Source organism: Mytilus californianus, unplaced genomic scaffold (genome assembly GCF_021869535.1).
Source record: "Mytilus californianus isolate M0D057914Y unplaced genomic scaffold, xbMytCali1.0.p SCAF_4, whole genome shotgun sequence".
Lineage (NCBI taxonomy): Eukaryota > Metazoa > Mollusca > Bivalvia > Mytilida > Mytilidae > Mytilus > Mytilus californianus.
The window spans coordinates 29,569,985-29,591,705 of NW_026262690.1; the positions used below are offsets into that span (position 1 = coordinate 29,569,985).

At 31.3% G+C, this 21,721-nt stretch overlaps 2 protein-coding genes across 3 annotated transcripts in view; one reads left to right on the forward strand and one right to left on the reverse strand.

Annotated features, from left to right (window-relative positions):
* LOC127698174 (UPF0394 inner membrane protein YeeE-like) overlaps positions 1 to 13,804 on the reverse strand; it is a 29,597-nt gene extending 15,793 nt beyond the window's left edge. The window contains exons 1-4 of the mRNA XM_052201526.1: positions 13,731 to 13,804; positions 2,156 to 2,320; positions 1,405 to 1,488; positions 211 to 368 (exon numbers count right to left, since the gene is read on the reverse strand). Of these exons, the coding sequence (XP_052057486.1) occupies positions 211 to 368; positions 1,405 to 1,488; positions 2,156 to 2,294 (381 nt within the window). The 5' untranslated portion in view covers positions 2,295 to 2,320; positions 13,731 to 13,804. The remainder of the gene's footprint in view (positions 1 to 210; positions 369 to 1,404; positions 1,489 to 2,155; positions 2,321 to 13,730) is intronic.
* A 264-nt stretch (positions 13,805 to 14,068) lies between these two features.
* Positions 14,069 to 21,721, forward strand: part of LOC127739445 (nucleolar and spindle-associated protein 1-like) — a 31,919-nt gene continuing 24,266 nt past the window's right edge. For both annotated transcript variants that reach the window (XR_008000447.1, XM_052251221.1), the window contains exons 1-2: positions 14,069 to 14,210; positions 21,005 to 21,130. Coding sequence is in view for 1 of the 2 variants with exons in the window: in XM_052251221.1 (XP_052107181.1) it covers positions 14,136 to 14,210; positions 21,005 to 21,130 (201 nt within the window). In the remaining variant the exon portion in view is untranslated. The remainder of the gene's footprint in view (positions 14,211 to 21,004; positions 21,131 to 21,721) is intronic.

A 21,721-nucleotide genomic window follows, 5' to 3' on the forward strand; every position in this document is an offset into this window, starting at 1 on the left:
CATCACAGTGATAACTTACTGTTCCACCTATTGCCATTCCATTTCCAAGGACAAAACCACTTTACATCACAGTGATAACTTACTGTTCCACCTATTGTCATTCCAATTCCATGGATAAAACCACTTAACATCACGTGATAACTTACTGTTCCACCTATTGTCATTCCAATTCCATGGACAAAACCACCCAACATCACAGTGATAACTTACTGTTCCACCTAATGCCATTCCAATTCCAAGGATAAAACCACCTAACATCACAGTTACATAGCCTTTCCCTTGTAAGTCATTCACCAAAGTCTGTCTAGCATTCAGGAATTTCTGTCTGGTAAATGGCAGCATAGACAACACAGACATACAGAACATACCTAAAACAAAGAAAAAAAAGGTTATACTGTCAATTGTTTGAATATTCAAACTATTGAGTATCAATTTGTGATCTTGTTCCAGCTCCCACATTGCCACTTCTTTTCAATGGTTTATTGTAATTAGGTTGCACCGTCTTCAGCATTTGGGCAGGATGTCCTTTTTTACCAATCATTTAATTTATCTATTTAGAATTAAATTCCTTAAAATATATAATATTTTTGGCCATTTCAGTACATATATTATATATACTGTAAATTCAGAAATTATTGCGATGTTTTTATTATTGCGAAAAATGCGACAGGGTTATAATCGCAATAATTTAAACTCGCATTTTGAAATTTTTTATTTGAATTAAACAGGATTTTTCTCAACATCGCAAAAATTAAAATCGCATTTTAGTCTAAAATGGCAAAATCGCAATAATAAATGCACGCAATAATTTCTGAATTTACAGTATACTAACCTTTGTAAACACAAATCCTTTGATATTTTTGTATTAATTTGCATAAAACATGGTACAATGCATCTTTCATATGGATATACATATGTACATATGTGAATATATTAACATGTAGATAGAATATCCTGATCCAATCAGAATTTTCATTAGGGTAGGGGTGGTGGAGATTTTAGTACTACTTGGCAGACAGCTTGTTTATATTGCCAAGTCAACAAAATGAAACATGTAATTTCTCTTACAGTACACATATAGCACAGTTACTACTCATTCTAATGCAACACTGTTTACAATGTTCTTATGATAGGACAATGAGACAATTATCAGGTTATCAGTTCCACAAGTGCTGATAGTATCATGTAAATATTTTTTTAAATGTATGATTTAATCTCTTTTAGTTGCATTAGAACTAAGATAATAATTAAGATGCAGGCATTAATGTTTTATTTGAAGGTCTCAAATATCTGTTTCCTGGCACTGCTAACATGTCAAAAGTAAACTCAATTTGTGACCTTCAAATTTTCAATTGATGTTTGCAAATCTTAAAATAAAATACTGCTATCTTATAAGTAACAAACCTGAAATTACAGCTGATAAAAACATTTTCAGCATAACAAATCTCTTCATCAACATTTGATCAAATACAACTGATGGTTCAAATACTGTAATGACAAAAGTATTGTAGATATTATATTCCTATTTATCTTAATCTAGATACATTGTCACAATTATTTAAACTCACATTTATACTTTTGCTAGGATTTATATCTATTAATTTACAATTTCTATCAGTGGTAAAGCATATATGCAATTAAAATATAAACATTGAAATATGAATTTCCATTTCAAATTTCATATCACTAAAACTGTCTGAGAGAGCAAACCTTCTTATATAAATATATCATTATAAGTGGTAAAACTTTTATTTGAATACAACAAAATTGACAAGGCTAATTTTCATATGGATTTGTTGATATTCTACACCAAGCACTAGAGAATGGCATGAAAGAATAATTTCGTACATAAATCATGAGCAACAGAAAATAATGACATCAAGATTTCATTTGTACATAACATCATCTGATGCAAAATAAATTCAGGTATTTCTCCCTTAGATACTAAATACATTATATCATTCAATGGTTTATCTTTTTATCTTGATTCTACTCTTTTTTTACCAGAAGTTTAACCCCTTTCTCTATTCAAGGTATTTTTTAAAATAACATCTTCCCAATGCAAAATTTCTGACAATCCATGGGCTGCTTTAAATTATTTCTTAGATCCATGTATCAGTTTATAATTGCTTTCATAAATAAACTTTGAGCTTACCTCTTCCCTTTTCAATAACAAATCCAAAGATTTCCCCACAAATAAAAACTGTGCATCCAATCAATATCCCTCTGAGGGAGCCAACAGAAGGTGGGGTTGATTGAGTCTGTATACCTGTAATTCTGTTAGAACCAATCATGGTGCATCACTAGTTTAAACTTTCCCCTAAAATGTAATAACAAATGTGTTCAGACAAAAATAATTTAGAATGTTTGTCTTTATAAAACATACAAGTGTGAACACATTGAAATGCAGGGGCGGATCCAGCCATTTTAAAAAGGGGGGGGTTCCCAACCCAGGAGCAAGGGGGGGTTCCAACCATATGTCCCCATTCAAATGCATTGATCGGCCAAAAAAAAGGGGGGGGGGGGGGTTCCAACTTTAACTTTAACAATTAAATATCATGAAAACTCACAGTTGATCATGAGAAATGAGATCAAGGTCACGGTCAAGTAAAATATGTCAGACAGATATGTACTCCTTACAATCATTCTATATACTATATACAATTGAACTTTTACTTACAGTAACTGAGAAACTAACCTAATCCTGAAAACTTATCCTTCTTCAATTGAAACCATGAAAATTAGGTCCTTACAATTCTATAGACCATATGTAACAGCCCAATTATTAAGTGACTGTGAAAATTACCTCAACTTAAGGAAAATTCTTACATATTACTTATATAAAGAATAATGGCATTTATGTTTTTGATACTGACTTTATCAGCTAGAATATCAAGCGAGCCCGCTAGGGGGAGCTGATATTCGAGCTGATGAAGCCAGTATCAAAAAATAAAATGCCATTTTTCTTTTTATCGGCAATTTGTCGTAACTGTATATTATTTTGGTTAAGAAGTAAAGTAAAAAAAATAAGTAAAACTACTTTTACGCCGACAGAACATTGGGAAAGTTGTTCGTTTGTATGAATGATGTCGCATGCATTTCATTGATAAATTGATGCAGATTGACTTGAGCATGTGACGTTGCTGCACTGAAACATGATGTCATTGCCTAATATTTTCGAGTATCAAGTCCTGTCCATGATATAAAAATATTAGGCAGTAAGATCAAAGGGAAAATGTACAAATTTATTAGCTTTTAATTTTTACCAAGGCCAAAAATAAAATTAGAATTGTTTGATGTTGCCTACCTAGACATCTAACAAGCAGCATTTTCAAAATAAAAAAAAAAAAAACAATTTGGGTGTTCTCACATTATTTTCTTGTCTAAAACATGTAACTTATGTTGTTGGCCCAAAAAAAATAAAATCCCTACCTACCTACCCAACCCTTCAAGGCATGGGTAGGCCACATCAAACAAAGAATTTGTTAAGGGTGGCCCAATATTTCAGGAGTATAATTTAAAAAACAAAGTAAAACAAGGGGAGTAACTCAAAATTTATAATGCAAAACATGTTTGAAATAAAGGGTTTTATCTGTCCTATTTTTAAAAAGAAAGGTGATCCTGCAAATGCTGACAACTATAGAGGTATTACAATATTGAGCTGTTATGGAAAATTGTTTACATGTATTTTAAATAATAGATTGTTCAATTATTTGGAAAGTTTAGGATTATTATGTGAAGAACAGGCAGGGTTCAGAAAGGGGTATGGCACTGTTGATCATATCTTTAATTTGAAATGTCTCATTGATTTGTATTTATTTAGAAGGAAAAAATTGTATTGCGCCTTTGTTGATTTTAGTAAGGCTTTTGACTCTGAAAACAGAATATTATTATGGCAAAAATTGTTACGCAATGGTATAGATGGTAAATTACTGATTGTATTACAAAACTTGTATAAAAATGCAAAATCTTGTGTAAGAGATGGATCTAATTGTTCAGATTTTTTTGCATCTAATATTGGTGTGAGGCAGGATGAAAACCTGTCGCCCCTATTATTTTCTATTTTTCTTAATGATTTGACTGAGTTTATGTCACATGCTTATAGTGGTCTGAATGATGTTTGTAATATGTCTCATTTACTGTTTGACAATGATGATATTGAAGTGTATTTCAAATTGTATCTGTTGTTATATGCGGACGAGACAGTCATTTTTGCAGAATCCACAGCTGAGTTACTCAGCATTGAATGCAATGTATAAATTATATTGTGAAACATGGAATCTTAAAGTTAATACTGCAAAAACCAATGTTGTTATATTTTCTAAAAGTCGACAGGCTGAAAATGTTCATTTCATATATAATAATGACCATTTATCTGTTATTGATGAATTTAAATATTAAGGTATTGTATTTTCTAGAAAAGGTACATTTCATGTTAATAAATCTAGACTGGTTCAACAACCCAGAAAAGCAATGTTTTATGTATTACGTAAGGCAAGAAAATTGTATTTACCTATAGATGTATTGTTACAACTTTTTGATGCTATGGTTGGCCCTATATTATTGTACGGTGCAGAAGTTTGGGGGTATGAGAAAAATGATGTTATTGAATTATTGCATTTAGAATTTTGTAAATATATAATGAAAGTTAAAAAATGTACACCTAATTGCATTGTATATGGTGAACTTGGTAGAGTACCAATGTCTGTTAATATTAAGGCAAGAATGGTTGTTTTTTGGAAACGTATTGTTACAGGCAAAAAAGAGAAAATTTCTCGTACATTGTATGAAATGCTATATAAACTTGATTCTGGTGATATATATCACTCTAAGTGGTTGAATTGTGTAAAAGATATATTACCTGAATGTGGTTTTATTAATGCCTGGAATAATCAATATATAGATACAAACTGTCAGTGTTCTAAAAATGTGAAACAGTATTACCACAATTTGTTTGTAAATGAATGGAAGGCTCAGATATTTAATACATCAAAATGTTTAAATTACAGAATATACAAGTCTGAGTTTGGTTTTGAAGATTATTTAACTACATTGCCTTTTGATTTAAGAATTTATTTGTGTAAATATAGGTGCAGTAGTCATAGGTTACCTATTGAATGTGGTAGATTTTATAGCATTGATAGATCAGAAAGAATACATGTATGTGATTTATGTAACAGAAATGTGCTAGGAGATGAATTTCATTACATATATGATTGTACTTTCTTTAATGCTGAATGGCTGAAATTCTTACCAGCAGATACTTGTAAAGTGAAGAATACTATGAGTTTCTCTGATTTAATGAACAGCAAAGATAAATTTGTTCTTGTTGGCTTAGCTAAGTTCTGTAAAATTGTAATGTCAGTTTACAAATGATATTACCTTCCCATTTATTCATGCATTTGTAAATATGTTTGTTCATGCATTATTTCTTATTTGTTATATTGTTGTACTATCATGCCTCATGTGAGGCCTTTAGTGAAATAAAATGTTTCAATGTTTCAAGATTATTTTGACCTCAGACTTAGACTGGGGTAACAGAAGTTAATTAACAGATTGTTTTAAGTTTGACACCGAAGCTGTCAAGTAAAGCCACTTAATTGTATAAATCATCTGAATTTGCTGGTAACAAATTTCCTTTCAGTGACTCAAAATCTATGTCTTTAATTTTATTAGGCAATTTTTCTCAATTCTTTATGAACACTTCATATAATCAGATGATTGAAGGATTAGTTCCTCATGTATTCTCTTATATTTAGAGTAATTGCCATGTGCTTTTATTTATAATATTTAATTATCAATTAGCTCCCTGTTGTGACATGAAAATGATTCTGGGATTGTTGCAAAATGTTCAGATTGATACATACTTTAAAATGTTGTAATAATTAAAAAAAAAAATTCATACTGTAGTGCTACTAAATACAACAAAATGTAAAGGTTTATTAAACAACAAATAATCAGCTTTAATTAATTGACTTTTTCTATTGATTTATTGTTTTGATAGTCTACAAACTTTCATTTAGCTAGAGTTGTCTTCTCGTCGCTCTAATTTTTTTTTTCTTGTCGCTAATTAGTGAGACCTTATATAATAAGATGTTATTTAAACTAAAAGTAAGTAAGTAAGTAAATTTTATTTACAGTTGGCATATATGTACATAGTAACAAAGAAACACGATCTCTGATGAGCCCTTTAACAGACTATATCAGCTCATAGACTTCAACTTTGTTAGGAAGATATCAAGGTACTATCTAGTATCAGCTCATAGACTTCAACTTTGTTAGGAAGATATCAAGGTACTATCTAGCAAAATAGATAGTGTATTTATTGCTCAACTGGAGAGAAAGAAGATGAGAACCATTTTTTACTGGCTTGTTCAAAGTTTAAAGTTGAACATTGTAATCTCATCGATGCTATTTGTTTGCAAAGTCCTAATTTTAATCATTTTCAAAATCCTGAAAAATTGGGTAACAAGTCAAATCAGCACCTGGTCAATTAGGCACCTAGTCAAATCGACACCAATTTAAAGTAATTTCGGCATTTGGTTATTCAATTCAGCACCTTAAATTATTTTTACCTTTTTGTTTGAAGTATGGGGAGAATAGTTTTTTTTTATATATTTTTTGCAAAACTTAAATACTTTCAGAGGTTATTAAAAAGATACATTTCGTACAGTGTTAACAAAAATCAGCACATATAATTTAGCAGTTAGAATACACAATAAAAATAATCAGTTGGCTTGCTGTTTGAATACATTTTGGCAATTAGTCATTTCTTATTGTTACTTTTTGGGGTAATCGTAGCCAGTGCATATAATATAGGTGCCAATAGGAACAGATTTTATGGGTATCTGGGTCCTTCGCTCCCATTTACTTTCGCACCAACACGTTCGCACACATTTTATTGGTTTTGTGTTGAATAATTTTTTTATCATGTTTTAATTAGTGTATTGCTATAAATATTTTTTCATGGTTTCAAAATAAAGTGACATTCAAAAAGGTAAACAGATTTCTTTAAGTGTTTTTTTTTTAAATTATTTTGACGAAATGAATAATAAATAAAAAATTGTCATGATGATCATGGTAAAGTTCATTTATCTAAGACTTGTAAATGAAAGGTGGAAGATACCAAACGGCTATCAAACTAGTTACAAAATGTACAATGACATTGCCACAACAACAAATAACACAATAACCAGGCCACAAATCACGTTTTTTGGAAATTTGTCCAGAAGCTCTGACAGCAGGGATCTCTTTTTTGCAGCTAATTTTACCAAGCATTTTTTTAATATTATACCATAAATTTGAAAATTATTTGTCATTCAAAGTACAAAATGTATCACAATAACCCTGCAAATATTCATTAAATGTATGATGGTAACACTTAATATTCAACCATCTTATATCATACTTATCCAAACACACACGAGATCAAAGGGGCCAAGCTGTTAAAAACAATAATCTTTCATGTTTTTCAATTAGAATCTTCCATGATTGTTTTTACTCTTCCAAGCTGAATATAGGCAGTATTTACATAAAAGCTAGTTATAACAACAATCATGATTTTCAAAAACAGAACAAAAATACCAAATTATGCTTTGTAAAAATGTATACCAATTGACAGTAATCATACATAATTAACATGTAATACTTAATCATCAAATCATTAAAAAAAATATTTCATTTAAAATTATCGAATTCATATTCATAAAAATATAAATATTTTGATATATACATCTAAAAAACATCAAATGATTCAACCCGTATTAGAATAAAAATAGGGTGCTAGCGGACCCAGGGGTGCGAACGTGTGGGGTGCAAACGTGTGGGGTGCGAATGTGTTTTGAGCTCGAACAGACTCGATACCATTTTATGGCATTGTTCAGACATGGGGTCAATTACATTTGAAAGTAATTAATTACATTCAATTACAATTACAAAATCTTCAATTAAATTACACATTACATTTGACTTTTTTTGACAATGTAATTAATTACTTTCCAATTACTTGGCAAATGTAATTAATTACTTCAATTACTTTTGAAAGGAAAATTTAGAAAATGCATTTATTCTATCATATGTACATAATTATCATACATTGCTTTATAGTAATAACACATGAGATCTACAGTGACTATTTTCAAATTCAGCCAGTATCAAAGAAGAGTAAAAGTTGAATATCTGGTGTGTTACGGGAATAAAGAAAAAACAAACATAAATCTGAAGTGCACATAATACTTTGTCTATCAGGAATGGTTAGGACTAGATGTCTGGTTTAATTTAATGCGCAAAATGATAAAAAGCCTTATTCAATATTTGGAAAATATTAAATTTTGTTTAATTACCTATTGAAATTTTATGTTTTAATGTATTTCATTGAAAATGATACAAGAAGAGAGCCCTATAGATAAAATTTTATTATTTTTATTTTGATCACAACTTATTAAAATTATTTTTCCTAAAGAAATGATTTAGAAAGTCTGATTTTTTAAAAAATATAATGTAGTTTTAATCACAATTAATTAATTAAAAAAAAAATCATGTACCTAGGGGTATATTTATCTCTCTCTAATTGGCTTAACACCTGTTTAACATGCAAACATAACTGTTGTAAAAACAGTCATTATATAGTTTATGATAAAACAAATAGCCAAAGGTTATATTTATTGATTGACTTATGACCTTTCAAATTGATTATGTTAAATCAATGTCTAACAATATCCATCTGAATATACATGTAGGTAACAAGCTAATTAAGGTATAAGACAGTGACTTACTAATGGTTTCTTTTAAACACAAATTATGGCATGTTTCTACCATATTTTTTTTTTCTTTTTAATTTTTTTTTCATTCATTACAAAATAAAGAATCTTCCATGGTTGTGTAATTACAAAAGGTATACTGTGTAGGCTTTGATTTGTCAGCTAACTGCATTTGCTAAGGTCATGGCATTTCATATTTTTTTGAGAAAACACAAGACTCAATCTTTCTGATCCCAAATTTCAAATGTAATTGAATTGTAATTGAAAAGTAACTGTCAATTACAGACAATTTTGGCTTTGTAATTCATTACTTTCAATTACTTGTAATTGAAAAAATGCTCAATTACACATTACATTCAATTACTTGAGAAATTGTAATTAATTACAGCCAATTACAATTACATATTTCAATTACCCCATGTCTGGCATTGTTTATAGCAAAGTTTCCATTGGAACTTCTGTTATGCAGAACAAATATACGTTGATATCTCAAGATAAAATATTAACAAAAATTATGGTAAAAACAGAGCATTCAAATAGTTTACTTTCAAATAACTACATCGGGTGCCGAATTAACATGGTCCGGATTAAACTAGGTGTCGAACGGACTTTACCAAGTGCCGTGTCGAAGTGACTAGAATGCAGAAATTGATCAGGATGATGAGTAATGTCCTTTCGGCAGGTTGGGGGAGATCCTCATTAATGGGTACTATTGTTGAGAATACCGCGGGAGTTAAGACGTCGCGTTTTACCAATTGTATCTAGGGTTGAAGTCAATGTGGGACGTAGCCTTAGCAGCTCTAATATATATGAAGTAAACGTTAAACTGTATGGTTGTGTTCTTTCTGTATAACGATAGTTGAGTTAGCCCCGACATTTATGGTGCCGTAACCAAAGGATTACATCGAAGATGGAGAAGTTAAAGAATATTAGGACTGGAAATAGAAGTGCAGTGACCAGACTTTTCTGAAAATTCGAGGAGGCGAAGGAAAACACGGACTTCGACAGAGATGAACTACTTGCAACGTACGATAATCTTACGCAAAAGAAAAATTGTTGGAAAAACTGAACGAACAGATATTGGAAGCAACGGATTCAGACAACGTTGAAAGTGAAATAGTAGATACAGATGAGTATTCAAATAATTTAGACACTAAACTTAGACATTTTCGTAATTTTATACAAATTGGTCAAAACCGTACACCAAGTTCCAATGTAACACAATCTTCATATCAAGTACTCAATGTAGAAAGCCCTCTTTTCCGCCCGTCAAATGTTGATAACTTTCAAAACGCAACACCATTCTATGCTTCATCCGCCGCTCAACCACAGACAAGCTACAATGGCTCTGATACAGGTCATATTGCACCACAAAATATAGCTAGTACTAGTAACCATCGTTTACCCAAGTTATCACTACCGAAGTTTAATGGCAACATATTAGATTGGCAAACATTTTGGGATTTGTACGAATCTGCTGTACATTTTAATCCTACTTTGACAAACATTGAGAAATTTAATTATCTGAAATCGCAACTTGAAAGCGAGGCATTAAATACGATAACTGGATTTGCGCTTACAAATGGTAATTACATGGAGGCTATAAATGTACTAAAGGAACGGTTTGGACAAACACACTGAATAACGGAAGCCTACTTACAGGCACTTTTAGATATTGCCCAACCACGATACACCTTGTCAAGCTTAAGATTATTTTATGACCGATGTGAAGCCTACGTAAGAGGTTTAGATTCGCTCGGACAACCTGAGACGTCATATGGAACTTTACTGGTACCGATTATTATGAGAAAGTTACCCAGTGAAATCAGACAACACTTAGCCAGAGAACACGGACCGTCCAGTTGGAATTTGAAAGATCTGAGAAGGAGCATATTGAATGAAATTCAAATCATGGAGGCAGGACAAAATACAGGTACATATCTCGAGTCTTTAGACCGTCAGTTTGCAACTGCATCTACATGTACATTTCATACAGGAACCGAATCACCGCGAGAAAACACATCACACAACGCGAAGAGCCAACCCCGGAATATTACAGAAAGACCATGTGTTTTTTGTAAAGAGATACATGCACCAGCACACTGTACCAATGTTAGTAATCATAAAGCTTGCATGTCTATCGTAAAACGTGATAATTTATGTTTTAATTGTTTAGGTAATCATCATGCTAATGAGTGTCAATCGAAACGAACGTGTCTACACTGCAACCAGAGACATCATTCCAGCCTATGTAGTGCAAGTAGCAATGTTAACAGCGAAGGTTTAGCATTCATTACAAGCAATACAAATAAACAGATTCAATCTACACCCGTCAATCTTATAAATGACACTGAAAACAAGGAAGATACTAAAGTTTTGCATTCATCGACACAGATGCGTACAAATGTGCTACTGAAAACGGCTGTAGCTCCTGTATGGTCAGGTAATATATGTATGGATACGAATGTTTTATTTGATGAGGGTGCACAAAGATCTTTTTTAACAGATGATCTAGCGAAGAAATTGAATTTGAAAACTGAAGGAGCTGAAGTTGTAAACCTATCGGCATTTGGAAAGGACAACACAAGCACGAGAGAACTACGCAAAACCACTGTATTTGTCGAAACCGAAAATAGTCGTAAATTTCCTATTGAAGTCCTTATTGTTCCTACTATAGCAGTTCCAATTCATAATCATATGCGGTACGTAAACCGAAATATGGATTATCTCAAAGGATTAAGACTCGCTCATCCAGTTACTCAGGACGATTCTTTTGAGATATCGTTACTTATTGGTGCCGACTACTATTGGAACTTTATCGAAACGAAGTAATAAGAGGAGACGGACCGATCGCGGTTAAGTCAAAGCTTGGATACTTATTATCAGGACCCTTACAACCAGGAAGGGTACGTTCGTCTACGACATCCAGCATCTTGAACGTACTGGTTTCGAATAAATCAGAGGAATTTGGCTTAAAAGAAATTATAAAGGAACAGACATGTCGCGGATTTATCGAGAGAGATGAGGAAGCAGAACCGACAGGGAAAATGTTAAAAGATGGACTGAATGATATGTATCTAATGAACTGTTGTGACTTATTATGGACTGTTACGAAAATGTTTGATTTATTGACTTACTTTCAAAAACCTATGATATGATACTATTTCATTGAAAGAAGGAACAGGTGCACGGAAAATATAGACATACTGTGATTTGTGTATACAAGATAGACTCATTGTGATTTAATTCGAAGATAACTAATCTGGAAGTTAATGACTGTGCTAAAGTTATTAAGTTAAAGTCAAGTTTAGATTTGATAGACAGTAATTTTCATTCATTTTTACTTTATTGTAATTTAATTTTAATATTTACTTTTAGCGGCCCGGCGAATGTTGAGAATGCCGCGGGAGTTAAGACGTCGCGTTTTACCAATTGTATCTAGGGTTGACGTCAATGCGGGACGTAGCCTTAGCAGCTCTAATATATATGAAGTAAATGTTAAACTGTATGGTTGTGTTCTTTCTGTATAACGATAGTTGAGTTAGCCCCGACATTTATACCCATTTATGGATATTTAATACCCAAAATCGGGTATCAATATACATGGCAACATAATTTCCCATCTAAGACCATATATCAACATATGAGAACTAAATACAAAGATAATGGCCCCCTAAAACCTTACTTTTTGAAGGCTGTTAACTTTTATCCTATGATATTTCAGTCATGACTCATGGTGTCTTTTGGCAAAATGTTGTACTTTACCCAAATGTTTGCGCCATGACAGAAAATATCTGTAGATCCAAAGTTTATATTTTTATCACTGAAAACTGATACCCGATTTGGGGTATAATACCCATAAATGAGGATAGTACCCATTTATGAGGATCCTCCGGTATCGGGTCCCTTCACTTCAAAAACACATTCGCAACCTACATGTACATGTTCACGTTCGCACCCCACACGTTTGCCCCCGAGACCGCTCGCACAGTATTTCTATTGAAATACCGGTTGAATTATAAGATGTTTTCTAGATGTATATATCAAAATGTTTATATTTTCATGAATAAAATTAGTGAATATTTTTTGTTTAATATTTTTTTTTGTGATTAGATAATTAATTATTAATCAGTGGTTCCCAAGGCTTTTAGAAATCAACTGGACATTTGGTCCAGTAATCAATTCTTCTTAACTGGACCAGACTCTTTATTACATGACATTTACACATATGAATTGGACAATATTAAAAATTTTACTGGTCATTTGGTCCAGTAATGCATATCACTTAACTGGACCAAACCAATTTTTACTGGTCTTTGCCCAATGTCCGGCGACCTTGGGAATGACTGATTTATTGTGATTTATTTAAGATTACTATTAATTGGTAATTACAAAGATAATTTGGAATTATTGTTATGTTTTTTGGTGTAAAGTAAAATACAGGTTGTTAGCTTGGTAGGAGTAAAAACAATGAAGATTTTAAATGAAAAAAAATGAAAGATAATTATTGTTAACAGCTTGTGGTGAGTTTGATAGCCGTTTGGAATCTTCTGCCTTTTTATAAGTCTTAGAGACGAATGACTTAGTCTTTGATCATGACAATATTCATTATATGTTTCGTCAAAATAATTCACATAAGAAAACCTGTTTACGTTTTTATAATGTCACTTTATTTTAAAACAAAACAAAATCTTATATTTTCTTTATTTTATAACAATACACTTACTAAAGCACGATAAAAACCTTATTCAACACAAAACCTTTAAAAGGGGTGCGAACGGACCAAGGGTGCGAACAGACCTAGGGAGCGAACGTGATTTTGGGCCAGGATTCGGATCCTCCCCAACCTGATTCAATAATTGGAAATAAAGATTTTTTAACTTTGCAGACGAAACGCGCATCTGGTGTACCAATTTATAAGCCTGCTGTTTTGATGAACTCTGACTCTGAACGCATAAAAGAGTTACATACTGTATTCTGTATACTGTATGGAGTTACATTAATTGAGAAAAACTTTTCTGAGTGCTGTTTGTTTACTAAAATTACTTCCCTTGAAGAAAAAAAAATAAGCCATTTACCAAATCAAAACAAAACACCAAACCTACCATAATAAAGTTTGGTTTAAAGAAAGTTGACGAAATATTTTAAATTGTAAAAAAGAAAATAATCAATAAAATCAATTATTTTCATTTTTAGGACAAACATTATTATGTGAAGGATAAACTTACAATGTTGAGGGGTTCTTTGTTGTTCTTCACATTTTCTTAATACGGTAAATGGTGATTGGTTGACCCAATATTATCCAATCAAAATTCAGGACACACATTTCGAATTTTTGTTTTGGTCTGCCCGATTTCTTTAGGCTGAAGAAAAGCAATGGACGTGCATAATATGAAGTACAATGAAATGCAAAAACTTGCTAAACAAGTTGGCATTAAGGCTAACATGAAGGTAAAAAAATCCAATGGGGAAATCTAGAAGCGGAACCGTATTTACTCTCTGGTCCTGTGCATATCAGCATATCAGAGACAGAGGCGCGTAAAGTCATGGACCCCCCTTTTTTTAATCCTTTTATTTTTTGGTTTTTTATATTTGGTAAATAACATTATACTTTCTTATTCGGACGATATAAGATGCAAGATTTTTATTGACCAATCATGGACCTTCAAGAATCATTGGGCATATACATGTACTCAAAATAGGAAGCAAGTTAACTCGTACCATTGTAAACTCGTACCACGTAAACTCGTACCAAAAAAGTTAACTCGTACCAACGTAAACTCGTACCACTGGGAAGTCGTACCAATCAGAACTCGTACCACTGCAAACTCGTACCATTAAAAATATATTCAAAAATACGAATGTTTTATGATTTGTTTTTTGGTAAACTAAATAAAAAAAGTTGAATTACTTGAATTTTATACTAGATTTTAATGAAAACTTAGACAAAAATACGAATGTTTTATGATCTTTTTTTTTTAAGCTTTATACAAAAAATTAAAATATCTTTGAAATTTATACCAGATTTTAATGAAAACTTAGACAAAAATATGAATGTAATTTCTTAATTACCATGCTAATAAATATATTAAATTCCTTTGATTGTGCGATTATTAACTAATCAACTTGTTTTTTTTATCTTTAACTAATCAACTTGTATAATCATATAAGCATGGTCATATTCTGTTGAAATGTGCTGAATATTGTATAAAAATAAATTTCATACTTTCTAACTGTTGGTCATAAACAATTTTAAACCTTTAAAACACAATCAATAAATTCTTTCATTAAATAAAATTCCTTTTAGAAACAATAGAAAAATACCCAAATCTATTCAATGTTACTGATTTGAAATGATTAAAAATTAAATCAAATAGTTGTCAGTAAAAGTTTAAAAAAGAGTCTATTCAAGGGAGACAACAAAGCCAATCTGCCGCGGTTTTCTCTATCCAATTAGACAAGGAAAATTAGCTACAAATTGGTTATTGTAATTTCAAATTATATACATTTTACAGACTTAAGAGGTATTGAGTGAAATTAAAGTATATATTCATCATTAAACACCATTTTAATGCATTTAAATAAGTTGGTACGAGTTTACAATGGTATGAATTTACCGTGGTACGAGTTAGCAGTGGTACGAGTTTGCATTGGTACGAGTTTTTGTTTAGTGGTACGAGTTGACATTGGTACGAGTTTACAATGGTACGAGATAACTATAATTCCTCAAAATATAACAATTTAACAATAATATATTACGGGGGCTTTCAAATAAAGAAGATATAAACCAGAAGTAGTTTTTTTTTTTGGCAGCTTGAGTTAACATACATGCATAAATAAATAAGTATAATGTACACACAAAGATATTCAAATAATACAATACATAAGATACACATACAAATAAACTAAATAAAGAGGGCCCAAAAGAAATAAACCAACTGTACATTAGTAAATGTACATATACATAGTAAACTTCTATTTTTATGATAAAAGGGTTGGGGGTGGGTGAAATATATTACGTCTAACTCTAACAATTTCGTATCAAATAATAAAGGTACAACCTAACAGTGTGAGTAGATTTCACTCACTTACAAATATATTATTTTGTCTATTATCTTTTCAATCAATTTAGCAGACGAATTTCAGCCGTGTAATTACTGGTTTTTAAATTATAAAAACAAACCGATTATAGCCATAATAGCATAACAAATTATATAAGACACATTAGGGAGCAACAATTTAACTTCAAGGGGGTTATGGTTTTTTGCCTGAGTCAGAAATTTTTTTTAGTATTTCGATGCTATCAAATTATTTTTTTCAAAATTTCACACTATAAGGTATTGGGGAAAATCTGGATTCAGATTTTTTTTTTTTTGTCATCTGCTTCACCACAATATTTTTTTTTCATCAAATTGGGGATCAGAATATTTTTTAGAAAAAAAACCATAACCCCCCTTGAAGTTAAATGGTCCTTCCCTTAACAGTACACAATCGATTGTACAAAGATTAAAATAGCAGTACCCCAGAAGTTTTATTGTGCTGCCCCTCTTATTTTTCCACAAGACCAGAAAGAGCAAAAATTAAATATTGTACATGTACAGAAAAAATTACAAAAATAAACTGAACTCCAAGGAAAATTCAAAATGAAAAGTCCCTTATCAAATGGCAAATTAAAAGCTCAAACACATCAAATGAATGGAAACCTGACTTAGTACAGGCATTTCCTTTATATGTAGAAAATAGTGGATTAAACCTGGTTTTATAGCTATAACCTCTCACTTCTATGAAAGTCGCATAGAATTCCATTATATCGACAACAATGTGTGAGCAAAAAAAACATAAATAATAGGTAAAAATGTTAAAAATTGGGATATAGCAGTCAACATTGTGATACATGTAATCTTAATCACTATAGCAACAAACAACATAAGCTTGACTAGCAAATTTTATGCACCATATTTCTCATCTTCGCTAGCCAAGGGTTACGATCCACTTCCCTCCTCTTCACCCTTGGCAGATGAAGCCAACATTTGTGATAACAATGTTGTGCCATCTATCGGTAGATTAAATTCACACCCATTCCTAATACATTATTTTTGACCAATGGTAGCACTTGAACTCTTCAATTTGGAAGTAAAAACACGGTAGGTCTAGATTCTACACACTTGGTAAAGCAGGAAACGAAAATATACGTTGACATTAATGCATTTGTGCAAGAAACATACACAGGAACTTCTATTACAGTCAGGGATACTACTTTTACAAGTAATTTTTATTTACTTGAAGAAGTAAATATTAATATACTTATATAAGGAAATTTGTAGGATACTTATACAGGTGTATTTTATTTACTTGTATAGGTAAACAAAAATTGGGCTTAGTTATGTCCCTTAGACAGTCAGGGGTACTACTTAAACAAGTGATTACAGAATCATTCCCTCAAGTGATTTTGGCTGTGAAATATTAAAAATTTTCACACAGACTTTTTAAAATCACTGAAACAAGTAATTTTAGAAGTTAAAATGTAATCACTTTAATAAGTGTTTATAACATTTTCTTGATATTTTTCCCACAAGCTTGATTTTTTTATTGGTAAAAAGACAACAATTCCATTGAAAAAACAACTATGTATATGCAGAAATTGTCTTTTGCTTGATAAGCCTGACACTTTTACAGTTTTTTTAAAATATGCAAAAACTGGAATAGTTTGTAGATCAGGTCATAACCTTGAAGTAGATCATTCTAACTCTAAAGAAAACCAATCAGGTTACCTAATATTGTTGATCTTTGTCTGATAGTAAGAGTAGCTAATGAATTTTTGATTACAGAAAAATTCCCAAGGGTACTTTTAAAAGCTTTAGCACACTAACTTACTGCCCAAGCGCACTGGTGAAATTAATATACAAAGAAAAAGGGATAATTGATTTATGTAGGAAAATTATAGAAAAGATTGTGAAAATATGGAAAATCAAAGAAATTAGCATTTGAAGATCAAAGACAACACTAAAATCACTTAAATAGGTGATAACTGAATTTATCAAATCACTGAAATAAGTGATGATGAAATCACTTGTTTAAGTAGCACCCCTGACTGTTAGACATTCAGATTTTTTTTACTTATACAAGTAAAAAAGTCATCCTATCTTCTTTTCTTGAATTCTTAGGACTTCTTTGCTCTTATAGAATTTTTGATTGACTGTCCTTTGCAGATGTCTTTACTAATCATTTAAATGTAATTTCATGGACAATGAAAATCTCATTTGTCTGTTATCTTCAGAACACTGCTCATTTACAAGCCCCCAAGAGGCAATTTTTGAAGGCCTTGCACAAATACTTAAGATCTTTGCGCAATCAGTTTCTTTGTTGAATTAATGAGATGAAACATTGAATTCAAATAAAAAATTATGAGCTAACCTGAGAAAAATTGTTAAAGGCATGTTTTTACATCTCAAAACTTGAGAATTTTTGTGGGATTGTAAAAAAAAATATACTTATACAAGTAAATTTTTGAGAAAATTAAGGGGAGATTATACAAACATTATAATTAACTTATATAAGTTTATTTTATTTACTTCTTCAAGTAAATAAAGATTACTTGTACAAGTAGTACCCCTGACTGTATTAGTTGATTAAAAACATTCAAATTGTCACTAAATATAGTCGTATGTTTAGGGATGTAAAGACTTGTTGCACAATAAACACGTGGCAATATTGTTTACATACACTTTCTACATTTACATGTGATCATGTTATAGGCGCTTTTGGATTGGATGCAGTGAGTTTCGACTGCAACCAATGAAAATCATTACCTTGTCTTCCGAAATTCTATCTCAATCCGCCAAGGGTGAAGAGGAGGGAAGTGGATCGTAACCCTTAGCTAGCGAAGATGCATATTTCTATTTAATCGTACAAAATCGATTATGTACATTTGTACATGTATGTACTCATAATATGAGGTAGGTGTGACATGTGAAAGAGGACAAAGTCCATAAAAATGATTCTTTTAATACTGAATGTTTTTGCAAAATTAAAACTGCAGAAAATGTATTTATATAGAGGATAACATGCGGTGTATGATTGCCAATGAGACAACTATCCACCAAAGTTCAAATTAATAAAGTGGATGAAATCAATTATAGGCAACCATCTGGCCTTCAACCCATACCATATGATCAGCTATAAAATGCCTGACATGAAAAATATGAGACAATTCAATTGAGAAAACTAACGGCCTAATTCTGAATTTCATATCAAAACAATTTACAAAAAAAAAAACAAATATGATAGAAATGGACCAACGATAACCACTGAAATACATGTACAGGCTTCTGACATGGGACAGGCACATAAACAAAGTGGCAGGGTTAAACATCAAAATTTTTTTTTTCATTATACAAGTTATGACATAAAAGAATCACTTAAATTTAAAAACCAACCATAACTTTTGAGATACCGTTCATCATTGGCTTCATGAATGAGGGCTTGACAATAAATACCTCTTTAGCAAATTGCAAAATAATTTATTCCCAACATAATTTCTGTTGAAAAAGTAACTAAATTACAGAAATATGTTCAATGTTGGTCCTGTTAGGAATTTTATCTATGAAGTCATTTTCAATGTAAACAAAGAAATGCTATCTTTTTCAGTTAAAATTTCTATTTCATAATAAAGTATTATTTGATTTAATGTGTAATAATTTATTCCTTAAACAACAAAAATACTACATAGGCTTATCATTATTCTCCATGCATCAGATAAGGATACAAAATCTGAGTAGGTGAGTTTCCCCAACTCATTTTGTTTGCTATAAATATCAATTTTTTTTTTCTCTTGATTATTTTTTCATATCAATTTATGCAGTTGTATTACCGTTGTCCATCTGTCCTTCCGTCTGTTGTCAACATGTCGGACAATAACTCAAAAACACTTTAACCAATTTGCATGAAACTTTGGTGAATTGTTTATATCTATCGATGGAGCTCCCTTTCGTTTTTTATAAATTTTAGATTTTACGTTTCCGAGTTGTGGGGTTTTATTCATTAATAAAGGGGGATTTTCAAGTTTTCAGACAATAACTCAAAAAGGCTTTCACCAATTTGCAAGAAACTTTGGTGAATTGTTTATATCTATCGACGTGAGCTCCATCTCGTTTTTTATAAATTTTAGATTTTACGTTTCCGAGTTGTGGGGTTTTATTCATTAATAAATGGGGGTTTTTCCAGTTTTCAGACAATAACTCAAAAACGCTTTCACCAATTTGCAAGAAACTTTGGTGAATTGTTTATATCTATTGACATGATCTCCCTTTCAATTTTTATAAATTTTAGATTTTATTTTTCAAATTTATGGGGTTTTATTCATTAAAAAAAGGGGGGATTTTCCAGTTTTCGGACAATTACTCAAAAATGCTTTCAGCAGTTTTCATGAAACTTTAGTGAATTGTTTATATCTATTGACATAAGCTCATTTTCGATTTTATGTTTCCAAATTATAGGATTTTATTCATAAAAAAGGGGGGATTTTCCAGTTTTCTGACAATATCTTTAAAGTGCTTTGAGCAGCTTTTATGAAACTTTGGTGACTGGTTTATATCTATTAAGATAATCTCCCTTTAGTTTTCCATCAATTTCTGATATGACATTTAGAAGTTATTGAACTTTATTCTTTGAAAACGCGACGGACGTATCATGTGCTCATGGCGCAGCTGTTTATTTGTTTATGCTTTTCTATGATGAGGGCCTCAGGGAAGATTAGTTATATAGCTAACTGTGTAACCTCTTAAATAAAGTATTGTTGTTGCTATCTCGAAAATCGTATGTTGAATAAGCTCATTATTCAACTGACATTAGATAACTGAAAATAAGTTCAAATGTTATGAAAATTTGCTTACAAAGATTTAACATAAAAAAAAATGGAAAAGAAAAAAATGTGAATCCATGCCCCAAGTGCCTGACTTATACTGACCATAGATGGGTTATGGATATCTGCTTTGGTCGAACATAGCCTGATCTGGCTTTATAAGTTAAATTGGGCTTTAAAAGTTATCTTCCTTAACAAAATTTCTATTTCTCTCCAGTTACTTAAAAGTGCAATCTTTAACTTTGCAGTTAATTGTTGATCATTATTAACAATGCTAAATTGTTAATAGTGCCCCAAATAAGTAACTACATGTATCCTCAATTGAGGGATATTTTCCTAGTGTTTAAAAAACTTTTTTTCATCATCCCTATTTGATTTATTTTAGTTTGCAAGATTAAAAACAGCTCTGATAGAGTATTACCAACAAGAAAACAAAGAAAACAGCCCAGCAACACCAATTTCTAAAGGAGAACAGATCGTGGAAAAAACAGAAGAAGAAATAGCAATCACTGTAAGGAAAGATAAATATATATATATATATATATATATAAACCAAGGCTTCAAAACGGTCATATATTCCGGACATTTGTATAATGTCCGGTAAAAGTCCGGCTGGGCAAAGCACGAAACGGTCATCTACTTTTTATTTTTTCAAGGCTTTCTTAAGAGACGGTCATTTAAACATAATTCGCGATCTTTTTGACCCAACCTTTTGCCTTTAACAGCCACACATTTCCGGTCATAAAAGTGACATGATCATTAAGTACTATCAAAACAACCCCTACTTTAATACCTTCTCATTTTAATCAAGGCTAATTAATTAGTTGTCGAACAGCTGAAATTTACCTGTTCAGGTGACAGGTAAACTATTTTGAACCGGACATTGATCGGTCTATTCAAAGTTATTTTCTTACATTTCACCGGTTTGCATCTAATTAATTTAGTCAAAAAGATTTAAATTATCAGAAATACATTTACAAATAAGATTTGATGAAAAAATTAAAGAGGTGAAAATGAAAAATCATCATAACCACGTTGTTTGAACCAGAGACATGTCTCTGTTTGAACTAGTTCACGTGTGCGCATGTGCATGTGCGCAGGT